This window comes from Penaeus chinensis, chromosome 23 (genome assembly GCF_019202785.1).
Source record: "Penaeus chinensis breed Huanghai No. 1 chromosome 23, ASM1920278v2, whole genome shotgun sequence".
NCBI classification, from domain to species: domain Eukaryota; kingdom Metazoa; phylum Arthropoda; class Malacostraca; order Decapoda; family Penaeidae; genus Penaeus; species Penaeus chinensis.
This window is the reverse complement of record NC_061841.1, coordinates 12,676,722-12,701,954: the sequence shown is the minus strand read 5'-3', so window position 1 is coordinate 12,701,954 and position 25,233 is coordinate 12,676,722. Positions and strand designations below refer to the sequence as shown.

At 33.1% G+C, this 25,233-nt stretch overlaps 1 protein-coding gene across 1 annotated transcript; it reads right to left on the bottom strand.

Moving 5' to 3' along the window:
* Positions 1–374: 374 nt before the first annotated feature.
* On the bottom strand, positions 375–19,028 carry LOC125037474 (cytochrome c oxidase assembly protein COX18, mitochondrial-like). Its single transcript, XM_047630621.1, has 7 exons — positions 18,987–19,028; positions 10,205–10,773; positions 9,659–9,796; positions 8,711–8,858; positions 4,841–4,965; positions 1,100–1,210; positions 375–753 (listed from the first exon to the last, which is right to left on the bottom strand). The coding sequence occupies exons 2-7, from the start codon at positions 10,754–10,756 to the stop codon at positions 544–546; spliced, it is 1,284 nt and encodes a 427-aa protein (XP_047486577.1). The 5' UTR covers positions 10,757–10,773; positions 18,987–19,028; the 3' UTR covers positions 375–543.
* Positions 19,029–25,233: the final 6,205 nt, after the last annotated feature.

The following is a 25,233-nucleotide window of genomic DNA, read 5'->3' as shown; positions in this document are numbered from 1 at the left end:
AAGAGAAAAGTTATACATCTAGAGAAGTAAAAAGAATAATAATTATTGAAAAATAATGTTTATATTCAACTACAACCATTCATACCATAACATTTATCAGGAACAATAACCATCCTCAAACACAGGAATACCATGAAATGTAATAATAATGATAATAAAAACAATAATAATAATTACAAAAAAAAAAATCAAGAACAAAATTGATCAGACTTACTATAATGATGATGATAAAGAAAATAAATGAATTGTGGTTAAATTTAAACTAGGTACTTCATTTTGTTCTTTTATCCAAGAAAATGAAATGAAAATAAGCATCAAACATATCATAACATATCTTGCTTGTTTTAATAAATATCTCAACATTCTCAATATCTCTTTCACTTTGTATTTCCTTTTAATAGGTGACCTAAATAGTAAAAAATAATAGTAAAAGAAACAGTTTATGAAAAAAAAAACTTTTAATGCGCCGCTTTACATAATAAAATCTTCATTATTTACAATTATTTCACAAAAAATTGTTCCTTTACACTTTACATTAATTCATCAGTTTATCTGTCCATCCTTTTTTCCATTTATTTCTTTACTTTTCCTTCTTAACCTCTTTTGCATCTGTGCCCACATATGTTGATAGGGGTTTTCACGTTCCGATGGAGTATAAGGTATTCTGCACACCCGCCTTAGTCCCGGGTGCAGGAGAGCCAGGTTTTGTGCTAGACCGCAAGCACTTGATGTTACCCAGTACAGGATAACACACTGTGGAGAGAAGAAGGTGGTGAAGAAGACCACATCAATTTCACATCTAGCCTTTCACAAGGCTAGATGTGAAATTGATACTTTAATAATTAACCCAGAAATGACAGGTAATTTTTTTTTGTAAAGACTGGTGAGGATGAGTGTGCAATGGTACAAGTAGCTCCACAACTGGGTGATTGTCCAGCTTGCAAATGGGCTGTAAACCTCATTCCAACAATCGAAACATGATAAGGAGTCACCTGGTGTGTGCTAAGAGTAATATCTGATGGTTTACCACTGGAATAATTAAACGGCAATCTAGAATTTTCACTTGTAACAACAAGTCATACAATACACAATGTCTTACCGAAGGCACAGTTGCTGCGATGGGTACGATGATGATGCTGACAGTGCGAAAGAGATTGGTTGCAAATTTTTGCAGTTTTGACCCCTCCTGGAGTCTGTTTAGCACATTAACCTATAACATCAGAGATTTTCTTATTAACCCCTTGCCGACGGGTACGACGGGTAGACACGTGCTATGCCCACTGTTAGTACTTGTTTGATTGTTTTTACTCATAGATGGCTATACTTGACTAAGTCACCAATGAGCCAGTTAGGAGTACTGCCTGTCTCGCCCGTTCACCCTTTTCTTTGATTTACAAAATATTTTATATCTTATTTTGCCGTTATAAATATTAAAAAACATTATAATAATTATAATGTTTATAATAAAAATAACACCATCGATATTCACAGCACTGGTAAAAAATACGTTTTTCTCGCCAATTCAAATCACAAGGTCTACTGATTGACTCTTTTGTGGCTAAGCACTAGCAGAGCCATCTATGGGCAGACATTTCACAAAAAAATATAGAAAATAAGCACAGCATTTTCCTCATTTTTGTTCATTTTCCCCGGCGGCATTGGGTTAATATGACATTACTAATCTATAAAAGAAATATGAATCTAAATGATATTAGAAGTTGCCCATAATTCCTGTGCTAAAAGTGCATTCAATTTACATTATCAAATCATAACAAAACTTTTAATTTATGTAAAATGTATATCAACCCTTTGACCATGGCAACAAAACCATTCCCCCTTTACACATCTAAGGTAGCAAAAATATTAAAGATAATCTGAACAATATTGCTGCTTTTCTTGTTGATAATGAAGGTAAACATTCCATGTTTTACTGCAAAAATACTGAAAAAGGTAATTTCATATAAAAAATGTTGCTATATTTATAAAGAATGCAATATATACTTTTTTGTTGCTTAGCTTGTGGATACCTAATAACTAACTTATCATTTACAAGAATTAATTATCGTATTGTGCAAGAAAATGTACTGTGAGTTAGCAAAAATCAATAATAATAATAATCTGTATTCATCTTTGGTAAAACAAAGAATATAAAATACATATTTGGTTTTATTTCAGTTTGATAAAGAATTCTTTGTTTATTTCAGTAACCAATTTCATTCAAGTTCATTTACAAGTTCTTTTAGGGTATATATTATTTGTGTGGTACTTCTCAAAACATGGCAGCACCTCCTGGGCAGAAGAGGTTGAAGGGCATACTGAAGGGCATGTGGACTGCAGTCAATTAATAGGCTACATCATGAATAATATTTTTGAACTGCAATAACAGTTGCCAAACATGGTCAAAGGGCTAAATGGACATAAAATCACTTCATCACATACAATATATCTCGTACAATACATAGCATCATGGAACTACTGTAAATAAGTAATGCTTTTACTAATGGGGAAACCTGACTGCCATTACAGCTTTCCAACTTTGTGTGGGATATTATCAATGACTGCAGTTATTAATTATACTGTCAGTCATCACTGTGAATGAAAAAAGATTTATAAACATTTTACAAACATCTGAATATCTCTTTTGAAAATTTGAAGTTTATTTCAATGACATGAAATAGAAGAAAGCAATTTATTAATATGATGAATAAAGGTTATCAATATCTGATACTCTTAGAAGGTAATTAATTTTCAAGTTTCACATAATGAGTCTATAGCATTCTAAACTGAGAGTTAACTCACTTAAAAATGAAACCTTTATTACAGAAGATAAAACAAAGAATTAAGAAAAGGTAAAAAGAAAAAAAAAAGAGGAAAGAAGATCATTCTACCAAGTCAAGTCATACTTAACCAAATCAGCAAGTATGAAAAGAATACATGCCATGCCCACTGTAATACAACTTTATTTATTGTATTTACACATAGATGGCTCTACAAGTGCTTAATCACCAAGGAGTCTGTTATTAGTCCTACCTATCTCACCTGTTTACCCTTTTCCTCGACTTTTGGAAAGGGTCTTTTGTATTATTTCATTGTCTTAAATGTTACCGAAATTTTAATAACACTTTAATAATTATAACATCAATAACAATAATAATAGTATGATATCAACTGAATTAAAAGAAAAACACATTTTCACACCAATTCAAGGAATGGGGAAATCAAGATCGGTCACTAGGGCCTACTGATAGACTCCTTACTGAGCACATGAGGAGCCATCTGTATGCAACGAAATTCACAAAAAACTGCAGGGGACAAGACATGAATTCAGTTTCTGTCTAGAAACCACAAATTTACAAAACCTATCAGTCAAGAGTAAATTGATTTTTTTTTACAAATATTCTTAGACCCACCTACAAAGGGTTTGCAAATGACATTCCTGTTGCTTACAAATGTGCATACAAACTGAAGAGTGTGCACTTGTACAATGGACACAATATGTGAAGAAAGTAGACTGGGCCTTTGTGTGACAAAGAATGAAGAATTCCACAGAACATTATGCTGTAATTCTGATGAAAAATTAATTTCAAAACATCATTTACATGTTTGGCATTGCTGAATCATTTTCATCCTCATTCACATTTTTCTAAATATACTACATCAAATGCAATCACTAACAGCAGCTCATACTATGTGACTCCCCAATAATAATAATAATCATAATAATAATAATTATTATTATTATTATAATAATAATAATAATAATAATTAATAATAATAATTAATAATAATAATTAATAATAATAACTAATAATAATAATTAATAATAATAATTAATAAAATAATAATAAAAAAACAATAATTAATAAAATAAACAAATAAAAAAAAATATAATAATAATAATAATAATAATAATAATAATAATAATAATAATAAATAATAACAATAATAAAACAAAAAAATATATATATATACATAAATAAATGTAGGTCCCTAATGCTGCTGCAATATAACAGACTTCAAGACTGTAAAAGCTGTATATAATGAGCCTATCATGTGCATTCTTAAGAATTGAATTTCAGTTGTCTGACAGTAAGTGTTAATAAAGTTCCCTAACCTTTGGGTTCTTAATCTTTTCCAGCAGGAACCTCTTGTTGATAACTATATTCTTTATAGCTCATCAAACATGGTGCAACAAAAAAGCTAGGGTTGTCTCAATTCATGCTTCATCATCCAGAAAAAAACAAAAATACAACTTAGACTTATTGTGATTTCTAAAATATATTTCTGAACAAAGAGAATGGCTAAATAGTTAATGTTGTGGCTGGAATGAAATAAGTGGCCCCATGGTTGCTCCCACTGATGACCTGCTGATTTATTACCTCTAATAAGTCTGAAGGCTTAATGTTGTGGCTGGAATGAAATAAGTGGCCCCATGGTTGCTCCCACTGATGACCTGCTGATTTCTTACCTCTAATAAGTCTGAAGGCACATATAAGCTAACCAGTTAAGCTGAGGTAGTAAAGATATGTTTTTATTCTTTTATTTTCAATCATCAAACTGTCACTTTTTATGTGAATATTATCAGAGCCTCTATTCAGATTTATGTGGCCCCACTAATGAATTACAGCCTAAACAATCTATCAACATTTTATTCTGAAACTCTCTCAATTTGTTTATTAAAAAAAATACCTAGCACCAAGACCAAATGAAGTCTATACTCTGATCCTAGAGAATAAACAATTAAAACTGCTCTACTGCATCCCAAATATGCCAAAAGCAGTTCATACCTCCTTCAGCTATGTGTCATATCCACAGCAACTACACCTACTAAATACCTTACCTCCGTGATGGCAAGGTTGAGGAGCCCCATGGCCACAGGTAAGATGAGTGAGTGATCAACCTCTGTTAGGTTTGGGATCCAACCAAAACCTCCTGTGCTCATCTCAAGGAAGAGGACCTGGGCAGCTGAGGGAGAGAAAAATTATAAAACATATTTTTCTGCTCTGTTTATTTCCTTATTCTTTGTTTTTGCTTTTTATTTCTCTTCTTTGCTTCCTAGCTACTTTTCTAGATAAATTTTCAGTTGATTTTCTCAATAGATATGCTTAACTAGTTTGTGCTGAGTAATTACATTTGTCCACTGAGGTTTTGTTTTCTGATGAATTTTGTTTACACACAGATGGCTCTACAAGCACTTGGTCACCAAGGAGTCAATGATATCCCTGTTCTTTGAATTTTCTTTTTTTTATGCTCTTAATATCATTACGGCTATTATTGTTATTATCATTATCATTATTATCTTTCTCCCTATCATCATTATTATTGTAATTATCATTATTATTATTGCTATTATCCCCGTTATCATTAACACTGACACTGGGAATATTATAACATACTGGTGGGTCAAACCCAGTTCCCACTACTCAAACTCAGCTCTTGTTCCCAAGCCACTTCTAGTTGTCTAGCCTACTGTCTTGGTTATATTACAGTCTTCAAAATGTTTTTATGGTATATAGCTGCACAGAAACACTTCACAAATTTCTAAGACTATAACAGACTTCACATCCTGGAGCCAGGCAAAGAACATTCTAGGTCTAGTTCTCCTAATTCCCCAGATAACAGGCTAAATACTGAATAATTTTTCTCACACATAATTTTCCTTACTGAAAGCATGATAGGCTGTATCTCCTACTATTACTGATATCATGTTCACATTATTCATCACTCAAAGTTTATCCTGTATTCATAAGGATGCAGGAGACATTCCTGTATGACAGGGGTTCCAAAACTGGAGTGCCTTCTTCCATAGGGTACTAGATGGCATTTCAAGGGTACAAAAATATTAATTTTTTAAAGCTTTTGGTAGCATTGGATACAGAAATTTTAATTCTTAAAATCTGTGATTCAACAGGCAGACCTGTTGAAAAATAAGATGCAGGGACAAATAAATCATAGAATTCTGCAATAGTAACTGGGACTGGTTTCAGTGTTTTACCGAACCACTCAGTTTATACTTGCATCCTATGCTTTTTGTTTTGAAAATCTTGTTTACAGCTAGATGACTCCACATGAACTTAATCAACAAGGAGTCAATCACTATTCCTAACTGACCACACCTGATTTCCCCATTCCTTGTGGTTTTGATGAAAAATTATATATTTTTTTTCTAATAGCAAGTTATTGACAATACTAATAGCAATAAAATAATAAAATAAGATCTTCAAAAATCAAAGAAAAAGATAAGCAGGTAGGACTAGTAACTAGGTCCATTGGTGGAGCCATCTGTGTACAATAAATTAATAAACTAAAATCACAATGGGCATAGGAATTGTGTCCATGCCATTGAGGCATGCGGTTTGTTAATAAAGAAAATAGTTATTAAAAATCTGACTACAATATATTCACATGTGATATCTCTTTTGTAGCAGATAAGAGAATTAATCAAACATTTACCATGGGCACAAAGCTTAGAACAAGTTGGGAAATAGATAAATATTTACCAGAGAAATATACAGAATGTTATGGTTGGGTGAGAATTCCTTTCCTGATACCAATATGCACACAATACCAAATCAAGTGCAATGTATGTGACCAGGCAAGAATCTGTGACTTTATGATTGCAAAGTCAACTATTCGAGCACTAAAGTACAGCATCAAATATATTCATACATACATACATATAGAAGCACACGTACACACACGTACAGACACACACACACACACACACACACACACACACACACACACACACACACACACACACACACACACAAACACACACACATACACACAAAAGCACACACACACACACACACACAAAAACACACACACACACACACACACACATAAGCACACACACACACACACACACACACACACACACACACACACACACACACACACACACACACACACACACTCACACACAAGCACACACACACACACTGCTGGTGTCTGTGGGATTGCTGCGTAGTTGTTGAAGGCGGGTGGAGAAGCCATGATCTGTGGTTTGCATGCAGTCCTTTCTGCCGTTTGGGAGACTGGTACCATTCCTCCTGACTGGAAAAGGGGCTTGGTCATCCCTATCTGGAAAGGGAAAGGGGACCAAAAGGACTGTGGCAACTGCAGAGGTATTACATTGCTCGGCGTACCAGGCAAGGTCCTCGCTCATCTGCTTTTGGCACGAGTGCGCGACCACCTATTACGAGTACAGAGACCTGAGCAGTCTGGTTTTACACCCAAGAAGTCAACTTGAGTTTCAACAAGGTATGCTTGCAGCTTATGTTGATCTCAAGATCAACATAGTCAATCTCTTGACCTTACTGGGTCTCCGTGGGATCCCCCCTGGGATTATTGGTTTGCTGTCTGGCCTGTATACAGATACCGAGAGTGCTGTCAAGTGTGGGGAGGGCATCTCTGCCTTTTTCCCGGTGTCTGCCGGGGTGAGACAGGGATGTGTCCTGGCCCCAACCCTTTTCAATACCTGTATGGACTGGATACTTGGTCGTGCCATGAACCGTAGTTCCTGTGGGGCATCAACTGGTAATTTCAAGGTCACAGACCTTGACTTTGCCGATGATGCAGTGATTCTAGCAGAGACATTGGAGGTCCTGGAAGTAGCTCTCGAGGCGCTGCATGAGGAGGCGAAGCAATTGGGACACGCAGTCAACTGGACCAAGACCAAGGTTCAGGAATTTGGGGACTTTTTGGATGTCGATGTTCAGTCTGTGTATGCTTGTGGCGAGAACACTGAGGTCTTGGATAGCTTCACTTATCTTGGTAGTGTAGTGCAGAGCGACGGAGGTTCCGACCGGGAAGTCACTCGACGACTCGGACTGCCAAGATGTGCTGGGAATGAGAAGGAATGCTGCATGGAGGCTTGATCGGAGGGACCCCAGGAAGTGGAGGCAAAGGTTGGGCGCGGCAAAACGCAGCCATGCGTATGCCCCCTTATGATGATGATGATGATATATATATATATGCATGCATATATCTATCTATCTATATATATATATATATATATATATATATATATTTATGTATGTATATATATATATATACATACATAAATATATGCATATGCATATATATATATATATATATATATATATGTATATATATATGTATATATGTATATATGTATATATGTATATATGTATATATGTATATATATATATATATATATATATATATATATATATATGCATATATATATATATATATATATATATATATATATATATATATATGAATAAATGCATATATATATATATATATGCATATATGCATATATATATATATATATATATATATATATATATATATATATGCATATATATATATATATATATATATATGAATAAATGCATATATATATATATATATGCATATATGCATATATATATATATATATATATATATATATATATATATATATATATATATGCATATATATATATATATATATATATATATATATATATATGCATATATATATATATATCACACACACACACACACACACACACACACACACACACACACACACACACACACGCACACGCACACGCACACGCACACGCACACGCACACGCACACGCACACGCACACGCACACGCACATACCTGTGTGTGAAGAAGAAAGATAAAAGATAACCACAAAAAGTCTCAAAACCCAGGAAGTCACCCCAGTAACAACACCAGTGTCATACCTGCATCCTGGTGTGGCATCATGGAGGCCATATTCCGGAATGACACACTCATGGAGACCCACAGTGGAATCTGGACCCAAAGAAGTAAGCTCGCCTTGAATGGGTGACAATTCTCCTTGATGATAAGATCTTTCCACATTTTCTTGGCCTGGAAAGAAAGAAGTAAAAGTAAAATAAACTAGGCTTGTGCTATACAAAGTATACTATCTTAACCCATTGCTTGTATGTTTATGCATTATTCACTGTAGATTTTGGTGTGCAGCAGTGAAAGTTTTAAGTTATGTCTTGACACCTTTTTGAAACATGTTCTTGTTTTGACTTCTGTGGTACAGTTAGAAGGACAATATGTCAAATGAACAGCTACACTGTGACTGTCCTAGGATTTGTTATTTGCTCAATGTAGGAAAATTAACCCAGGCTATATGTATATTTGGTTCAGTTATCTATTGATGACCCCTGGTTGTCTTCTTTACAAACAACTCCAGGTAGAGGAGGCCTGAAGCACAATCTTGAAAGGTATGGCTTGAACTAATCAATCAATGTTGTTACATAGAGGTTTAGACAGATTATGCCCCATCCTGTCAACTCACCAGGGGGAGCCCTTGCAACTGGATATGAAGGTTGGACGTAGCAATGCACCCTCTTTGGCAACAACGCCAATGACTGATAGCTGAGGTAACTAGATATTTAATGGTGACCGTAAAATTACTGCAATGGTATTCAAAGAAAATATATATTGTCTTATTTCCAATTCTGTCCTTTTGTGAAAAGTAAGAACAATGAGTTTTCATTAACCTTGAAACATATGACAGAGTAAAAAGAACAAAAAAAATACAACTTTATATCTATCTGTCTACAGAAATACATTCATCTAACTTATTCACACAAATACACTACTTGTATAACACTTACATATTGTAATCAATATCAAAACTATGGGTTAATTACCGATCTATTGAACATAATGCGTGCATGCTTCTCGTCCCAGCCAAACTTTCTTATGGCAATAGCTGTCTCTCTTTTCAATTCTTTAACTAACGTATCCATTTCAGGTTTCAAGTTTTCTACTTTGGCCAAGATGTAATTCTGAAAAAAAGGATAAAATGGGAATGGTTACATGAGGGGCTTAACTTTTTGTTTTTAAATACAAAATAATAGCTACACATTCGAATTAAAAACAACTTAGATCTTTTCCTTAAATAACATTCAATATTATTTTTTACAAATTAAGAACTTTAAATTAATAACTAGATTGGAAGAGGAGGTATTTTTTTGCTGTGTTACAACAATTCTAGTAAGTTTATAAGCTATAGGCTACATGAACTGATAAAAACTTTATAACAATAAAACAGACTTTTAAATAGAATAAATAAAAGTGAAAATGTAATTTTTACTATACGGAAATAATAAATCAAATCTAAGATTATTAAAATGATTCTTATAAACATTCGATTTAAACAACACAAAATAAAGAAAAACAAAAAATCCACTTGCCTGGTACACTGCAAGAGGGAAGGTTAACACTCCCCTCATCAGTATTGTAGAGATGATAATGGCTCCCCACCAAGGAAGGTTCAGAAAGTCATGTATTCCCTGCAGCCCCCCCATTAAGCTCTCAACCAGTCTTGATTCTGCTAGGGCCCTGAACCAGCCTGCTTGAGTAATGGCCAACTTGTCCAGCCAGGATATTGAAAAGTTCCGTCTATCAATGCTGTTTCCAAGAATGGAGTTTGATGAACTCACTAGAGAAATGGGACTTCCTTGTCTGTATCTGCTGCTTGATATGCTGTGATAGAAGCAGCTTTGAACCATTTGGAAATTTTTCTGTAACCCTTGTCTTTGGTCTGTTAGGGTATTGTACCTAAAAGCAAACTGTGACAGAGGCAGAACATTTTTTCCTGCTCCTCCTTGTAACCTCCGTGTCTTAGACATGACAAAACCATTAAGACTTCCTGCTGAATTCTTTGTTAGTAAAGACTTCCTCAGAAGAGTGTAGGTCATTAAAGGCCTGATGCTGAAGTGGTTGCACGATCTAAACATCCCCATTGTTGTAATATGTGTACCTGAAACATTAAAATAATGATAATATCTACTATCTATAGATCAATTTAAGATATTTCTTATATGTTTATAATTTTGATGTTGCTTTTTGAAATGGTTTCAGCATTCATAATCTGCACTGGATGGTTTATTTTCACATGGATAATAACTGTATATTTTGTTTGTAATCTACACTAATATCATAAATCACTCTACTCTGAAAGTGTTTTTTTTTTGTTTTTTTGTTTTATGTCACGGGATTAGCTCCAATTCTATGCATAGGTTTCAGATAAGAAAATACAAAACAAACAGCATAAAAATATATGAAAATCAAACTGTTAAATAACACATAATGATGATGAATCAATGACATCATCAACATCATTGATAATAATAATAATGATAATAATGGTAAAGAAAACAAACATAGGGCTAATAACAATAACTATATTCAACATGAAGATAATAATAATTATAATAATCATTTGTCTACCATCATGATAATAGTAATAATAACAGTAAGAATTTTAGTAATTATGATATCAATCATAGTAACAATAATAACAGTAATACTCATAATACTCACCATAGTAATAATAGCAATAATAATAATAATAACAATAATAATAATAATAATAACAATAATAATAATAATAAAAATAATCATCATTATAATGATAACAACAAAAAAATGGTAATGATGATAACAATAACACACACACACATAAAAAAAAACAATAACATAACAATAGACTGCTAATTTCAGTAGTCTAATCATAATACAATAAAAGAAAACTGCATGTACATTATCATTACTAAATTATCATCAAATATAATGATAAAATATCCATAATATTTCAAGCTAGCAACATTTACAATGGTTATTTGACCATATGAATGTCAATGAATTCAAAATACCTTTAATTTACCATTTTCTGAATATATGCAATTACAAAATAAAGAACAAAATTTTTGCAAAATATTATTTTGACGAGATTATAACGAATCAGGTATTCTTTTCTATGGCACATAACAGGTTGTATGGGAACTCATACTTTTTTGAGAATGAGTTACAAATTATTTGATTTTTTGCCGTACATAGAAAAAGGCTCTAATGAGATAATGCTTTTACTTGCAATATGCAAAGGGATTAGAAATAGCCAATGTATCATATCCAAGTACATTTTAGCATGTGGATATTGATATGCTTATTTGACCCTGACCTCATGCAAATAATGAATCATGTGCAATTTCTACGGGCTCCACCCACTATGACCCTCCTACATGAGGGGTTATATAACACTTCCATAAGAGCTGAGGACTATCAATTGACAGTTGCTGTGATGATGAAAAAGATTCACTGTACTTTTGACACTATCTGTCAAGCAAACATCCACCATAACAAATTGCCGGCAAATCATCTGGAAGTCCTACAGGATCCTTCTTACCAAAATATAAAAGGTGGAGACACAATGGCTTTACACAACATCAAAAAGCACAAAATATGAACTGATATAATGATGCTGTACCAGTCTAATTGTTGCCAATATTGTCAATATAAATGGTTTATGTTTGCAAAATTATATCTGGATAGTAAACTATGCATAGTAATTTTTTACAATACAACCACAATTGCTAGAGATAAGTCCTAAAACTCTACATCACAAGTTGCCCTGCATGACTTTGCCTTTGAGCATTGCCTTAAGGGAGGTTTGATGGAACACTCCCCCTCAGCAAACATTGTTTTCACCTCTGTATGAACAGCACGATAGATCTGAAACTCGGGAGCACCAACTGGGCTGTAAATGGTGCTTTCTGAGATCTTATCCCTTTAATTGCAGAAATTATTTCTTTTACCAATGATTGCAACTTTTTCTCCTCAATAAGAATATCATCAAATGCAATCCATCACAAATTCTGACTATTAGATAAGTATGAATTAAGCGTGAAATCTGTTAAGGCCAGAAGATGGAAGCTTCAACAAGAGAAAATAGTAGAAAAGAGGGTATTGTTTCAGTTTCACACAGTCGTTTGGCACAAGGTAAACTTTGCCTGTAATGGTAAAAACAGAAAATAAGACATTTTTCATCTATGGGATTTCCTTACAATATGACAATATGAAAGTTGTGCCATGTAATACTCTGAAATGCATTTACTGGAAAATCTAATGACACTATCATAAACAGAAAAAACTACACTGTGAAACATTAAATAATCTGCCAAGGCAAATAATAACATAGGAAGGTTTTTAGTTTATACGGTGATGTTTGTGGATCTCCGGAAGTGGCTGGAGTAATAGGGAAGTGGTCACTTCGTAAACAGTTACCAATACTTCCCTTAACATCATCTACAATGGCAAATAATAGATTGATGCATTTTACAATTTGAACAACTGAAACAAGGAAAAATAACTGCAAGGTTGGACGGTTGTGTGAAACAAAACAAAAAACTACCAAAATGAGACGGCAGTGGTGAAGCTATGGTTTAAATGAAATTCTCATAAACTTCTGGAAGATTAGTCATTTTCTATCTTATGCTACAAGAGATCACATTATGAGCAGTTTCATATTCAATTCATGATATTAATATAATGAGTACATAACTGCAGATACTCATTACTCCTCTCATTTAAAATCCTTGCCCCATAAACGGTGCACAAACTACTGTGCATTACAAAAACACTTTATATGATTAAAGTGGAACTTACACGTTGCAATACTGATATTTCTCTTACCCTTACAGAATCATCCACATCTCACCAGAATCTTCTTCTTCTTTCTTCTTTTATAGGGTTTTAGACTATTGTATAGTCTATATCCCCTGGATCTATGTTCTTTCTTCTTTCTTCTTTCTTTTTCCTTAAATTATTTCTATTAGTCTTGTTTTCTTCAAAAATATTTTGGTGTGTCTTAAAATGTAGCACTTCTTTATTGGAGAGAAATCAGCACCTGTGAGTAATAAATCAATATTAGGATTGTTTATTTTGATTCTTTTTAGAGCTTCCATCAACTCTGTTCTGTAGGAGTGAAATCTTGGACATTGTAGCATGATATGTTCTATGTTTTCTTCCTGATGGTGACACCATCTACATGTTGGATCATTTACTATTTTTACTTTATGTAAATGTTGGTTCAGTCTTGTGTGTGTTGTTTTGAGTCTGGTTATGCAAACGTCAAGTTTTCTGTTTTTTGATCTTGTCCATGGTTGGGGTTCTGTATTTTTTAGAAGGTAATTTTTTGTTTTTAAGATTGAATTTAATTGTGTTTCCCATTTTTTAAAATATTTTATTCTTATTTGTTTTATCTTTTTTCTTTTGTCCTCATATATGGTTATAGGATTTGTTATAGTGTGTGCTTTTTTTGCAGCTTGATCAGCAATTTCATTACCTCTTATGTTTTTGTGTGATGGTATCCACTGTATTGTTATTGTCTGTTTTTGGTTTGTAAGTGAATATATCATTGCCTGTATTTCAAATATGATGTGTTTATAGTTTTTAGGTTTTAAGTTTGATATTAATTGTAAGGCTGATTTTGAGTCTGAAAATATTACTGATGTTACTAATCTATTGTTCTGTATATAAGTAATTCCTTGTTTTATTGCAAAAAGTTCTGCCTCTATTATTTCTGTTTCATCAGGTAATTTCCATATTGTTGTTATATTTTTGTCTTGGATATATATGGCCGCTGAGGTTGAGTTTGTGCTTAATTTTGAGCCATCTGTAAATATTTTTTTATTGTTTAAATATCTTGTGTTTTCCAACTTAAAAAATTGACTCTTTATTATTTGTTCAGGGACATTTTTTGCAAGATCTTCTATGAAGTTAGTTTCTATATTATTTGTAATATCAAACCATGGTGGAATAGGAGTTATGTTAGGTATTGTTTTTGCTTTTATTGTTATTTGTAATTCTTTGCAAGTTTCTATTACTCTGTGTACTAAGCCTCTCTTGTCTTTTTCGGGGTTATATTTTTCTATATTAGCTGTTACTATTCTTTTCATTTGGTTATTCTCTTGTTTTTCTAATATTTTTATCACCTGCATACACTCCATTTCTTTTTGTTTATATTTAAAGGGCATTTTATTTGTGAGAGTGAATAAGGCTAGTATTGGGGTGGTTTTTAAGCATCCTGTGGCTATTCTTAGAGCGTTATTTTGAATAATTTCTAATTTTTTCATTTCTGTGTTATTGGCTGTTCCAAAGATTGAGATACCGTATTCTATTTTTGGTTTTATATAAATATCATAGAATTTTATCATGTTTTCTCTATTAGATCCCCATGTTGTTGAAGATATTTTTTTCATTAAGTTTGTTCTATTTGAGCAATTGATCTTTAGGTTATTCATGTGTTTTTTCCAAGTTAATTTTGGAGCATCAAATTCTAGACCAAGAATTGTGTGGTTAGTAGTGAAGTTAAGTGCTTTGTTATCTATTTGTATCATTGGTATTTCTCTTATTCTGTTTTTTGTAAAACACATTAGTTTGCTTTTTGTTAGATTTATTGTCAATTCCCATTTATTCGCCCATTCTATTATTTGCGTTAACCCTAATTCTAGTTTATTTTTAGCCTCTGCTAGGTTATTATTTATTGCTATTATTGTTATGTCGTCTGCATATGTTACTTTTTTTAATTCGTCCGTTAGATTTAAATCTGTTGTCATTATATTAAACAATAAAGGACTAAGAGGTGAGCCTTGTGGGAGACCCCTTACTATGTTTTCTTCTATTGATTTTTTATTACCTATGACTATTTGGTAGGTTCTATTTTTTAGAAAATTCATGATCCACTTGAGTGGGGCTCCAGTAATTCCTAGTTTAGCTGCTTTTATAATTATTGCCTCATGATTTATAGAATCGAAAGCTTTTTCTAGATCTAGGCATGCTATTAGAGCATATTTTTTTTCTACAAAAGCTTTGTTAATGTTGTATTCTATTATATTTAAAGCATCTATTGTTGAGCTGTTAGGTCTGAATCCTGTAAGATCTTCGTTTAATTTTTTGTTAACTTCTAACCACCAGTTTAGTCTGTTTGTTATAATGCTTTCAAATATTTTTCCTATACACGAAATTCTGCTAATGAATCTATAAGATTTTTTATCTGACGGGTCTTTACCAGGTTTTATTATAGGGTTTACTAGTGATTTCTTTAATTCGTTTGGGTATTCTCCTTTTAGCCAGTTGGTGTTAAGCAATGATACAATTTTTTCTAATACATTTTGTGGACTTTTTTTGAAGAATTCATAGGGAATTTCGTCAGGTCCATAGGCTTTCCCGTTATTTGATTTTTTTATTACTGAAGTTAATTCCTTTAATGTAATATTTGTACTAATTCCTTCTGTGTTTGTTTTTTCTGTCAAATATTTTATCTCTGAATTAGTTAACAATTTTTTTGCTTTTTTGTTAGTTGTTTCTTTAAATTCTTCTTTTAACAAATTGAGTTTTTGCTCTGTGTCCTGAATAGGTTGATTGTTGTCAATTAATGGGTATGTATTAATTTTGTTTTTACCGGCTAATTTTTTTATGAAATTCCAAATCTTTCTGGATGGTGTTTTGAAGTCTAGAGAAGTACAGAATTTTTCCCAGCTATTTTTTTTTTCAGTTTCTATAATGCTTCTTGCTTTGATTTGAAGTTTTTTGAATTCGAGTCTGTTTGTATCATTTGGTTTTTTCCTCCATTTATTGAAAGCTTTATTTCTTTGTTTTATGATTTCTTTACAGTTTTGATTCCACCAAGGTTTGTTTGGTTTGTTATTGTTTACTTTATTATCAAATTTAATATATTTTTTACCAGTGTTTTTTATTAGATCCATTACTTCTTTTAGTGAATTAATTCCCTTGAAGTCATTGTTGACTAAGTCATCTTGATAATTCCTCCATCCCTCTTCACTAAAGCTCCATTTTTTTTCTTTTGTATTTGTTTCGTTTATATAGTTGCTATCTTTTATTATTATTGGCAAATGGTCACTACCTGAATATGTGTTTGTTTTTATTTCTAGATGACTTAGTTCTGGAGAACCTATCACTAAGTCAATTGTAGTACCTTTCCCTGTTTTTGGGTCTATTCTGGTGATTTGTCCCCTGGGCGTTATTAACATCAAATAGTTTTGTGTTATCAAGTTAAACAAGTTTATTCCTGTTCTATTTGCAAACTCTATTTTTGTATGAGGGTTCCATGATGGATGGTGCGCGTTGAAGTCTCCTATTATTAATTTGGGATTATCTAGTTGTTCTATGTAATGTTCTATTTCTTTTTGTTCTATTATGTTGCAAGGATTATAAATCAAAATTAAATTTAGCCATTTGTTCTTGTAGCTAACTTTTATAGCTATTTTTTCTATTTTATTATTGTGTCTTTCATTGAGGTTTATTTTCTTATATTGTATAGTATTATGTATACATATTGCTAGACCTCCTCCCCTTTGTTCTGTTCTATCATTTCTTACTATTGAATAATTATTTAACTTAAAATTGTCATTTTTTGTCAACCATGTTTCGCAGACTGCGAATATTTTTGGGTTCTCTTTGTTTATTAAGAGGTCTATTTCTGTTTTTTTGTTTAAAATGGACCTGGCATTCCAGAGTATTAGTTTATCCATATAAACTGTCCAAGACGTCTTTAATGATTGGGATTGCCTCTGTTAAAGTCTCGGTTATCGTTATAATTATAGATTTCTCGGATTTTAAATTTGCAGCTATGTTTGATATCATTTTGGTTATTCTTTTTATTATATCAATCCATGAAGGATTGTTTTCGTCTTGTTCTTTACTTCTCTCTGGAGTTGAAGTTTTATTTAGAGGTGTAGGAAGTGACCATGTTGTTGGGGAATTAACTTGTTCTTTGTTTTTCCTACCATGTTCATGATTAGGTTTTTGTTCTATTGTTTTTTCAAGTTTTGATTTCACAGATGGGTTTAATGTGTCTGCTTCTTTTTGGTTTGCGTTGTTTTTTTGTTTTGTTGGTGTTTTCTGTGCTGGGGTTATGTTATGTGTTTGTGTCAAAGTTTGAGCAAATGTTTGTGTTATGTTTGGGTTTGTTTGTTGTATGTTATTTGGGTTGTCCTCAGGTTGTTGGTAGTATTCTGAGTTTGAGTTGTGTATCTCCGCTGTTGTTAGTATGGTGTTTTTGTTAAGTGTTTTTTTGGTTATTTTGGATGTCGGATTCAACTGATGTAGAAGTTTTTTAACTTCTTGGTTATTAGGTGTAGTGTTTTTTTTGTTTATTTCTTGAGCTTTTAAGTGAGTTTGACATGTCCTATCGTATGCTGGATGGTTACCGTTACAGAAAAAACAGTATGAGGGATATGAACACTCTTTGAACTTGTGACCAACCTGGTTACAGTTACTGCATCTTATTTTGTTCTTGCAAGATATTATTCCATGGCCATACATGAGACATTTAAAGCATTTTGGGATTGGGAACGTGTATTGGAACACTTGGTATGCAGTGTGTCCTATGGCTACTTTAGAGGGAAGTGGACCTTTGAATATTATTTTTAATGCTCTAGTGGGAAGCCATTTATTTTCACCTTCTGGTGTTTTTGTATGTTTGTTAATTCTATTTATTTCTTTTACTTCAGTTTCTGTTCCCCAAATTATTCTTATTTTTTCAAGAATTTCTTTGGACTCAATTTCAGTTTCCACTGGGGAAATGGTGCCGTAGGAGCACCCCAGGTTTCTGCTAGAGGCTGGTTCTTTGCATAGCACTTCCCAGTCTCCTAGGTGTTTTATTTCTTTCAGCGGACCTATCTTGTTAAGATCAATCACTTCAAATCTTAGTGCTTTGCCGTCTCCTAAGATTCTTACTGAGTTCTCAATAATATATTTGTGAAATTTTGATTTATTGAGGGCATCTGTTAGTTTTATGGGATTGTTGAAATTTGATGTGATTGATTTGTTTGTTATGTTGATGAGTACAACATTTTGTAGAGGGTTTACTTGCATTTCAGATGTTTGATGTTGGGGTTCCGTGGTTTGTCTGCCGGTTTCTTCGTTGCGAGCCTGTTTGGAGTGAGGGTAATCTTCACTATCACTGTCTCTTCGTCTGCTGTTTTTCTGGTGATCGTAATTCATTTCATTGTTATATCCAGGCTGATCGCCTGGGTCTAGTTCAAAAGATGAGTTCATAAGCTTTCACTTCACTAAGATTTAGTAGAGTACGTGTTAGCTGTTGACGGTAAGGCGGTTAGCCGTCGAAAAGTCAGCTGCCTTTAGACGGTGAGGTTATTATTCAATCCTCACCAGAATCAGTCCTTCCTAAGCCGGTACCTCCTGCACCGAACGATTTGTTTACATGTGTGACGTCAGATGTTAGTACGTGACGTCATTCTTTCGTTTTTTTATTTTTTTTTTTATTTACAAATAGTGATCGATAACATCGAAGATAGTTTGACGGTTACCCTGGCTTCCCTTATTTATTGGCCTTAAAAATATGCGTGATTTACTTACACCTTTAACTTTGAAATAATTTTCTTTAGCGAAAAGGTAACTGAAATTACATTTCTTGGCATTAGATATACAATAAAAGAACAATGTGACCATCAGTTCAGTCCAATGAGATTTGCGAAGCACATGTATCTCACCTTGAGGTAAGGAAAACCTCCATGATCATTGTCACAACCTGTAATCAAGAGGACAAATATTATGAGGATTTATAGGTAATAATTTAGTACATTAGAGATTCCATACATAATGTATTCTTTCTAAACCACCTCTGTTATACACGAGAACCTGGCATCGCACAATGAGTTTGTAATCGGTCTATTCGCAATCCATTCCGACTGAATGGCTGTGCTACATAAGCAATGGTTTGTAACACGGTGCGAGTGCACTAGCCTTAGTGAGTCATACGGCACATCTGTCCTTTCTGGCCACTTCTGAAGGAGTAGGAAGTCTTGAGGGGAGGCTGAGGTCAGAAAAGATGGAGTTTATGACCAACGGGATCCATGGGAGGGGAAGGAAATGATGGGCGAGGTCAAAGGCGATGGAAAAATACGGGTGGGAAGAAAAAACTGTAGAGAGGTCTTGAATGGGGTGAAAGTAGTTTAGGTAATAGTTTAACCAATTCACAGCATCGCCTGGATTGCCTTTGTGCACACGTTCTTCGCCCGCGACAGTGTAAGTTTCCCTCGGCTCTGCAGACACTTTTTTAAGGGACTGACTTCACGCCCGAGTCCATAGAGGATTTTTCGTCGGCTGCAGGTTTTTCGAGAGAGTAGCGACGCCGGGCACCATTTCTGGCCATAACTTTCCCGTGGTCGCGGCACGGGTGCGGGCAGCAGATGGCTTGTATCGCAAATCCAGAACCAGAAGGGTGTGGGTAAGGAGGTCGCACGCTATATCGAAGATATAAATAAGATATGGTGAATCAGACTGAACGTAGAAGAACGAAAGTCTAACGGAAACATAAAAGATTAAAGGGAACAAACAAAAGGGATATTGTAAGACTGTCCTCTGAGGAACAGAAAAAGTATGAGGGAATCTTCGAGAGCGGTTTCTAAACAGTAAACAGCCTTCACTTTTGGGCCATCCTTTGTTTTCATCATTTTCACAAACTTACAAATAGTACTCTTTTAACCAAGACTCCCTCCGCCTCTAGAGTGTACAGAGCAAAAACAACCAAATGATGAGCTGTCAACAGGATCTTCAATTTGATCTAGATCGTCCTTTTTATGAAGATCTAAAAAACATATGCCAGAATTCAACCCCTTACCCCTAGCGTACGGTTTGTACGCTCGTGAAAAAAAGAGGAAGTACAGCAGTTTCCTTGTCGGGGTTGGATGATGACAAAGTTGTTCCATCTTGTAGTGTGAGTGTAGGGGAAAGAAGAACGTACGTAAGTAGAGGTTTGAGGAGATGCACATCGAAATCGATGATGCAATTATAAGGTTAGAGTGGTCAATGAGGCCTTTGAGTTTATGCGCAAGCGAAAACGGATGGGACACTCAAATCTTAATTAAGCAACTAGATTGTGTGGCGCAAAGTAGTGTTTGTTGTTTATCGAAGTTGTTTGAGCAAGGGTCGCTGCGGTCGTTACAGATACGTTTGCAGACAACAGTAAGAGTAACGTTTCCAACTTAGGGTGTGCAGTCTAACCGACATTGACTTGTGTAAATAAATCATAATATATTGGGCCTGGGATGTCCTTTATGTATTATGTTTAACACTGAAAATCTTGCGTCGAGCAATGGGACCGAAACACAAATGGTTTTGTGAAGAGAAAGTCGTTATCTTCGATGTACCATTTCAAGATAGATGAGTTTCTGTTTTCTTGCTTATCGCCCTTAGCAGGCCATTTTAATATGATTGTATGTGGTTTGAACGATCTTTGGACCTGGCTGTAGGTGTGAACGAGGAGCTCCTTGTTCGCGAAGACGAGGTTAGGGCGGTCTCGCTAACATGATAAAATGTAGAGCACTCTTTTTGTGCTGAAGATGGGCAATACCTGTGTGCCTTAAGTTTGGGCGCGGGTGATGTAGTGTGATGGTAGTTGTATTTAAGTCCCAACATAGAAGAGTGGAAGGTTAATGTAATCAGAGTGTATTGGAATCTGCTAAGGATAGAATTGAAGTAGAGGTAATATAAACAAGGGTCTTGCTGGGTAATTATTTGGACTGCCATAATTTAGGGTGGGTGCAAGGTAGTTTCCCCAACGGACTTGTGGCTGCCTTGACAAATGCCGTAGCATTTGATTTTGCAGGAGTGAATGATAGAGGTGGAATTTAAAAGAACCGCATTAAGATATTCTCGATTCAGGGAGTCGTACATAATAGGTTAATATGACAGGAATGTCCCCGGAAGTGGAACGGATTCGAGGTAGGAGGGAGATGCCATCCTCGAGAAGGGCAGAGGCTGGGAAGCAGCCTCCTCCTCATCAGAAGACACGTGAATTAGTGTCATGAATACGACGTAATGAACCCTTTTTTATTATTGAGCGGTGACGATTGTTTTGTAGTTCTAGCTTATTTTTAACATGAACCCTTTTGTATTATTGAGCGGTGACGTTTGTTTTGTAGTTCTAGCTTATTTTTAACATATTTTTTGTTGTTGAAGCGCGTGTTATAGAATCAGTTATTTGTATGCTAGTATGCTGTTCGGTGTTTGTGGCCACAATCGGTTTTGTTTGTAAGTTAGATTACATTTTAGGGTTTGTACTGGAGTCGGCATGTTTTTTGTGAGTATGGTTGACTGTGTGTTGTTCTGCCGGAGGTGGATGGAGTGAGGGTTGATGTGGATGGATTGGGCACCGATGTGCATAATTGTGGTGTGCTTCTTTGTGCGATTTTATTGCTTCATATACGAGTTTTCTCTAGTTCAAGCTTTAGGCTTTTTTATTCGAACATTAGTTTTCATGAAAAGCAGGACCCGTTGACGGCGATTTAATGTCTGTTATACATGGAGCACAGTTACAGAAGCGTAATTTGTGTATGTTTTTGTAGTAACCATAGCCATAGTATTTGAAGCACTGGTCGACTTTATTAAAACACTCAGGCTCCAAGTTATACAGGGAAACGTTGTTAAACAACACTACCCCGCGACTCGAAGCTTCTGATTCACCTCGGGGTCGTCGGAGCAGCTAATCTTAATGACCTTTTCCTCCTCTTTGTAAACGTCAACGACATTTCCGTCGGTTTTAGCGTGGGCACATCGTTAGTTCCAAAACAAGCTCCTGACGGGAACCACGATGACGATTATGGCTGATCCTGGATGACCCCTTCAGAACGAGCCTGGTCACTGTTTGGTAAGACCTCTCGACCCTCCGCTGACCGGCGGCACGCCACCGCTTCAATGCTTGCTCCAAGACTATCATATCTGTTAATTTACTTGTGTTGTATGTCACGAGATGGGCTCCAAGTATGTGTTGATTGATGATGTAATCCATGGGAGGTTAGATGATAGCCAAGGCTTGAAGTTTAGAAAGTGCTAAAGTGATATAAAAAAGAAGGCACGTAGGTAAACTGGCTGTCCTCGTGTGTTAGGACTGGCCAGAAATTAATCTACATGTAAAATCGCCGTGTTTGGCCGATGCTACGCCTCAAATCGCGGGCTTTCTATGCTAGCAACCAAGCAATAGCCGTAAAACAAAATGCGGTACACAACAGGCCAAGAAGCAACTTGACATAGCTTACTGTATATAGAGCAGAAACAAAAAATAAACACAAATGAATGGGTGATGAATGGACAAAAAAAAAAAAAAAGTCTCGAACTTGTTAAGGGGTCCTCATCAGACGAAGCTTAATCGAGATCCATCACGAGCATTAGCTTCGGCTCATGAGAATTGTTATTATCATTATCATTTTTATTGTTGTGATAATGATAATTATTAATATTATTACTGATATTATTATTATTATTACTGATATTATTATTATTATTACTGATATTATTATTATTATTACTGATATTATTATTATTACTGATATTATTATTATTATTACTGATATTATTATTATTATTATTATTATTATTACTGATATTATTATTATTACTTATATTATTATTATTACTGATATTATTATCATTATTACTGATATTATTATTATTATTATTATTATTATTACTGATATTATTATTATTACTTATATTGATATTATTACTGATATTATTATTATTATTACTGATATTATTATTATTATTAATATTATTATTATTATTATTACTGATATTATTATTATTATTATTATTATTATTACTGATATTATTATTATTATTACTGATATTATTATTATTATTACTGATATTATTATTATTATTATTATTACTGATATTATTATTATTATTATTACTGATATTATTATTATTATTACTGATATTATTATTATTATTATTACTGATATTATTATTATTATTATTATTATTATTACTGATATTATTATTATTATTATTATTATTATTACTGATATTATTATTATTATTATTGCTATTATTACTGTTGTTAATTATCATCATCATCATCATCATCATCATCATCATCATCATCATCATCATCATCATCATCATCATCATCATCATCATCATCATCATCATCATCATCATCATCATCATCATCATCATCATCATCATCATCATCATCATCATCATCATCATCATTGTTATTATTTCTGTTATCATAATTATCATCATTATTATTATTATTATTATTACTGATATTATTATTATTATTATTATTATTATTATTATTATTATTATTATTATTATTATTATTGCTATTATTACTGTTGTTAATTATCATCATCATCATCATCATCATCATCATCATCATCATCATCATCATCATCATCATCATCATCATCATCATCATCATCATCATCATCATCATCATCATTGTTATTATTTCTGTTATCATAATTATCATCATTATTATTATTATTATTATTATTATTATTATTATTACTGATATTATTATTATTATTATTATTATTATTATTATTATTATTATTATTATTACTGATATTATTATTATTATTATTATTATTATTAATATATATTATATATATATATATAGAGAGAGAGAGAGAGAGAGAAAGAGAGAAAGAGAGAGAGAGAGAGAGAGAGAGAGAGAGAGAGAGAGAGAGAGAGAGAGAGGGGAGAGAGAGAGAGAGAGGAGGTGAGAGTGGTTAAAACAAAAAGATGCATTTTTGAACAAGAATGGGAAAATCATCTTTAAGATCCGCCTTTACAAATATTTGATAGAAGAAATATTCACGCCGCACAGATGGGAAGTAATAGATACTTCATATTCGAACATATAAATTTATTAATTTCATTATTTTGTATTATCATTGTGACGACTATCGTTATTGTTACTCTTCCCATTATTGTCATTGTCAGTATCTTTATCATAATTGTCATTGCTATTGTTTATGTTCTGTTTATTTGATTACAATTTTAATTATATTAAAATTGTTATTAAACAGTTATGACTATAACTTTCAAAATTGATGTTATTGTTATTATTGAAAACAAAATTAAACACAAGAACTTGTACATAGAGATTAAAGGAAACAGCCACAATATGAAAACAAAAAAAAAAGTCTCGAACTTGTTAAGGGGTCCTCATCAGACGAAGCTTAATCGAGATCCATCACGAGCATTAGCTTCGGCTCATGAGAATTGTTATTATCATTATCATTTTTATTGTTGTGATAATGATAATTATTATTATTATTATTACTGATATTATTATTATTATTATTATTATTATTATTATTATTATTGCTATTATTACTGTTGTTAATTATCATCATCATCATCATCATTGTTATTATTTCTGTTATCATAATTATCATCATTATTATTGTAATTATTATCATCGTTTTGATTTTGTTAATAATTTTGTTATCATTACTAATTATTGTTTACTGATTATATTTTCAAATATTATTATTGTTTACTGATTAAATTTTCAAATATTGTTATTATTATTATTATTATTATTATTATTATTATTATTATTATCATCATTATTATTATTATTATTTTATTATTA

Coding starts and splice junctions, on each gene's coding strand:
- LOC125037474 (XM_047630621.1), bottom strand. CDS start 10,756: ATGGGGATGTTTAGATCGTGCAACCACTTCAGCATCAGGCCTTTAATG. Junction 4,966..8,710: donor GATGCCACACCAGGATGCAG/GTATGACACTGG, acceptor TCTCTCCCTCAG/CTGCCCAGGTCCTCTTCCTT. Junction 1,211..4,840: donor TCAACCTTGCCATCACGGAG/GTAAGGTATTTA, acceptor CTGATGTTATAG/GTTAATGTGCTAAACAGACT.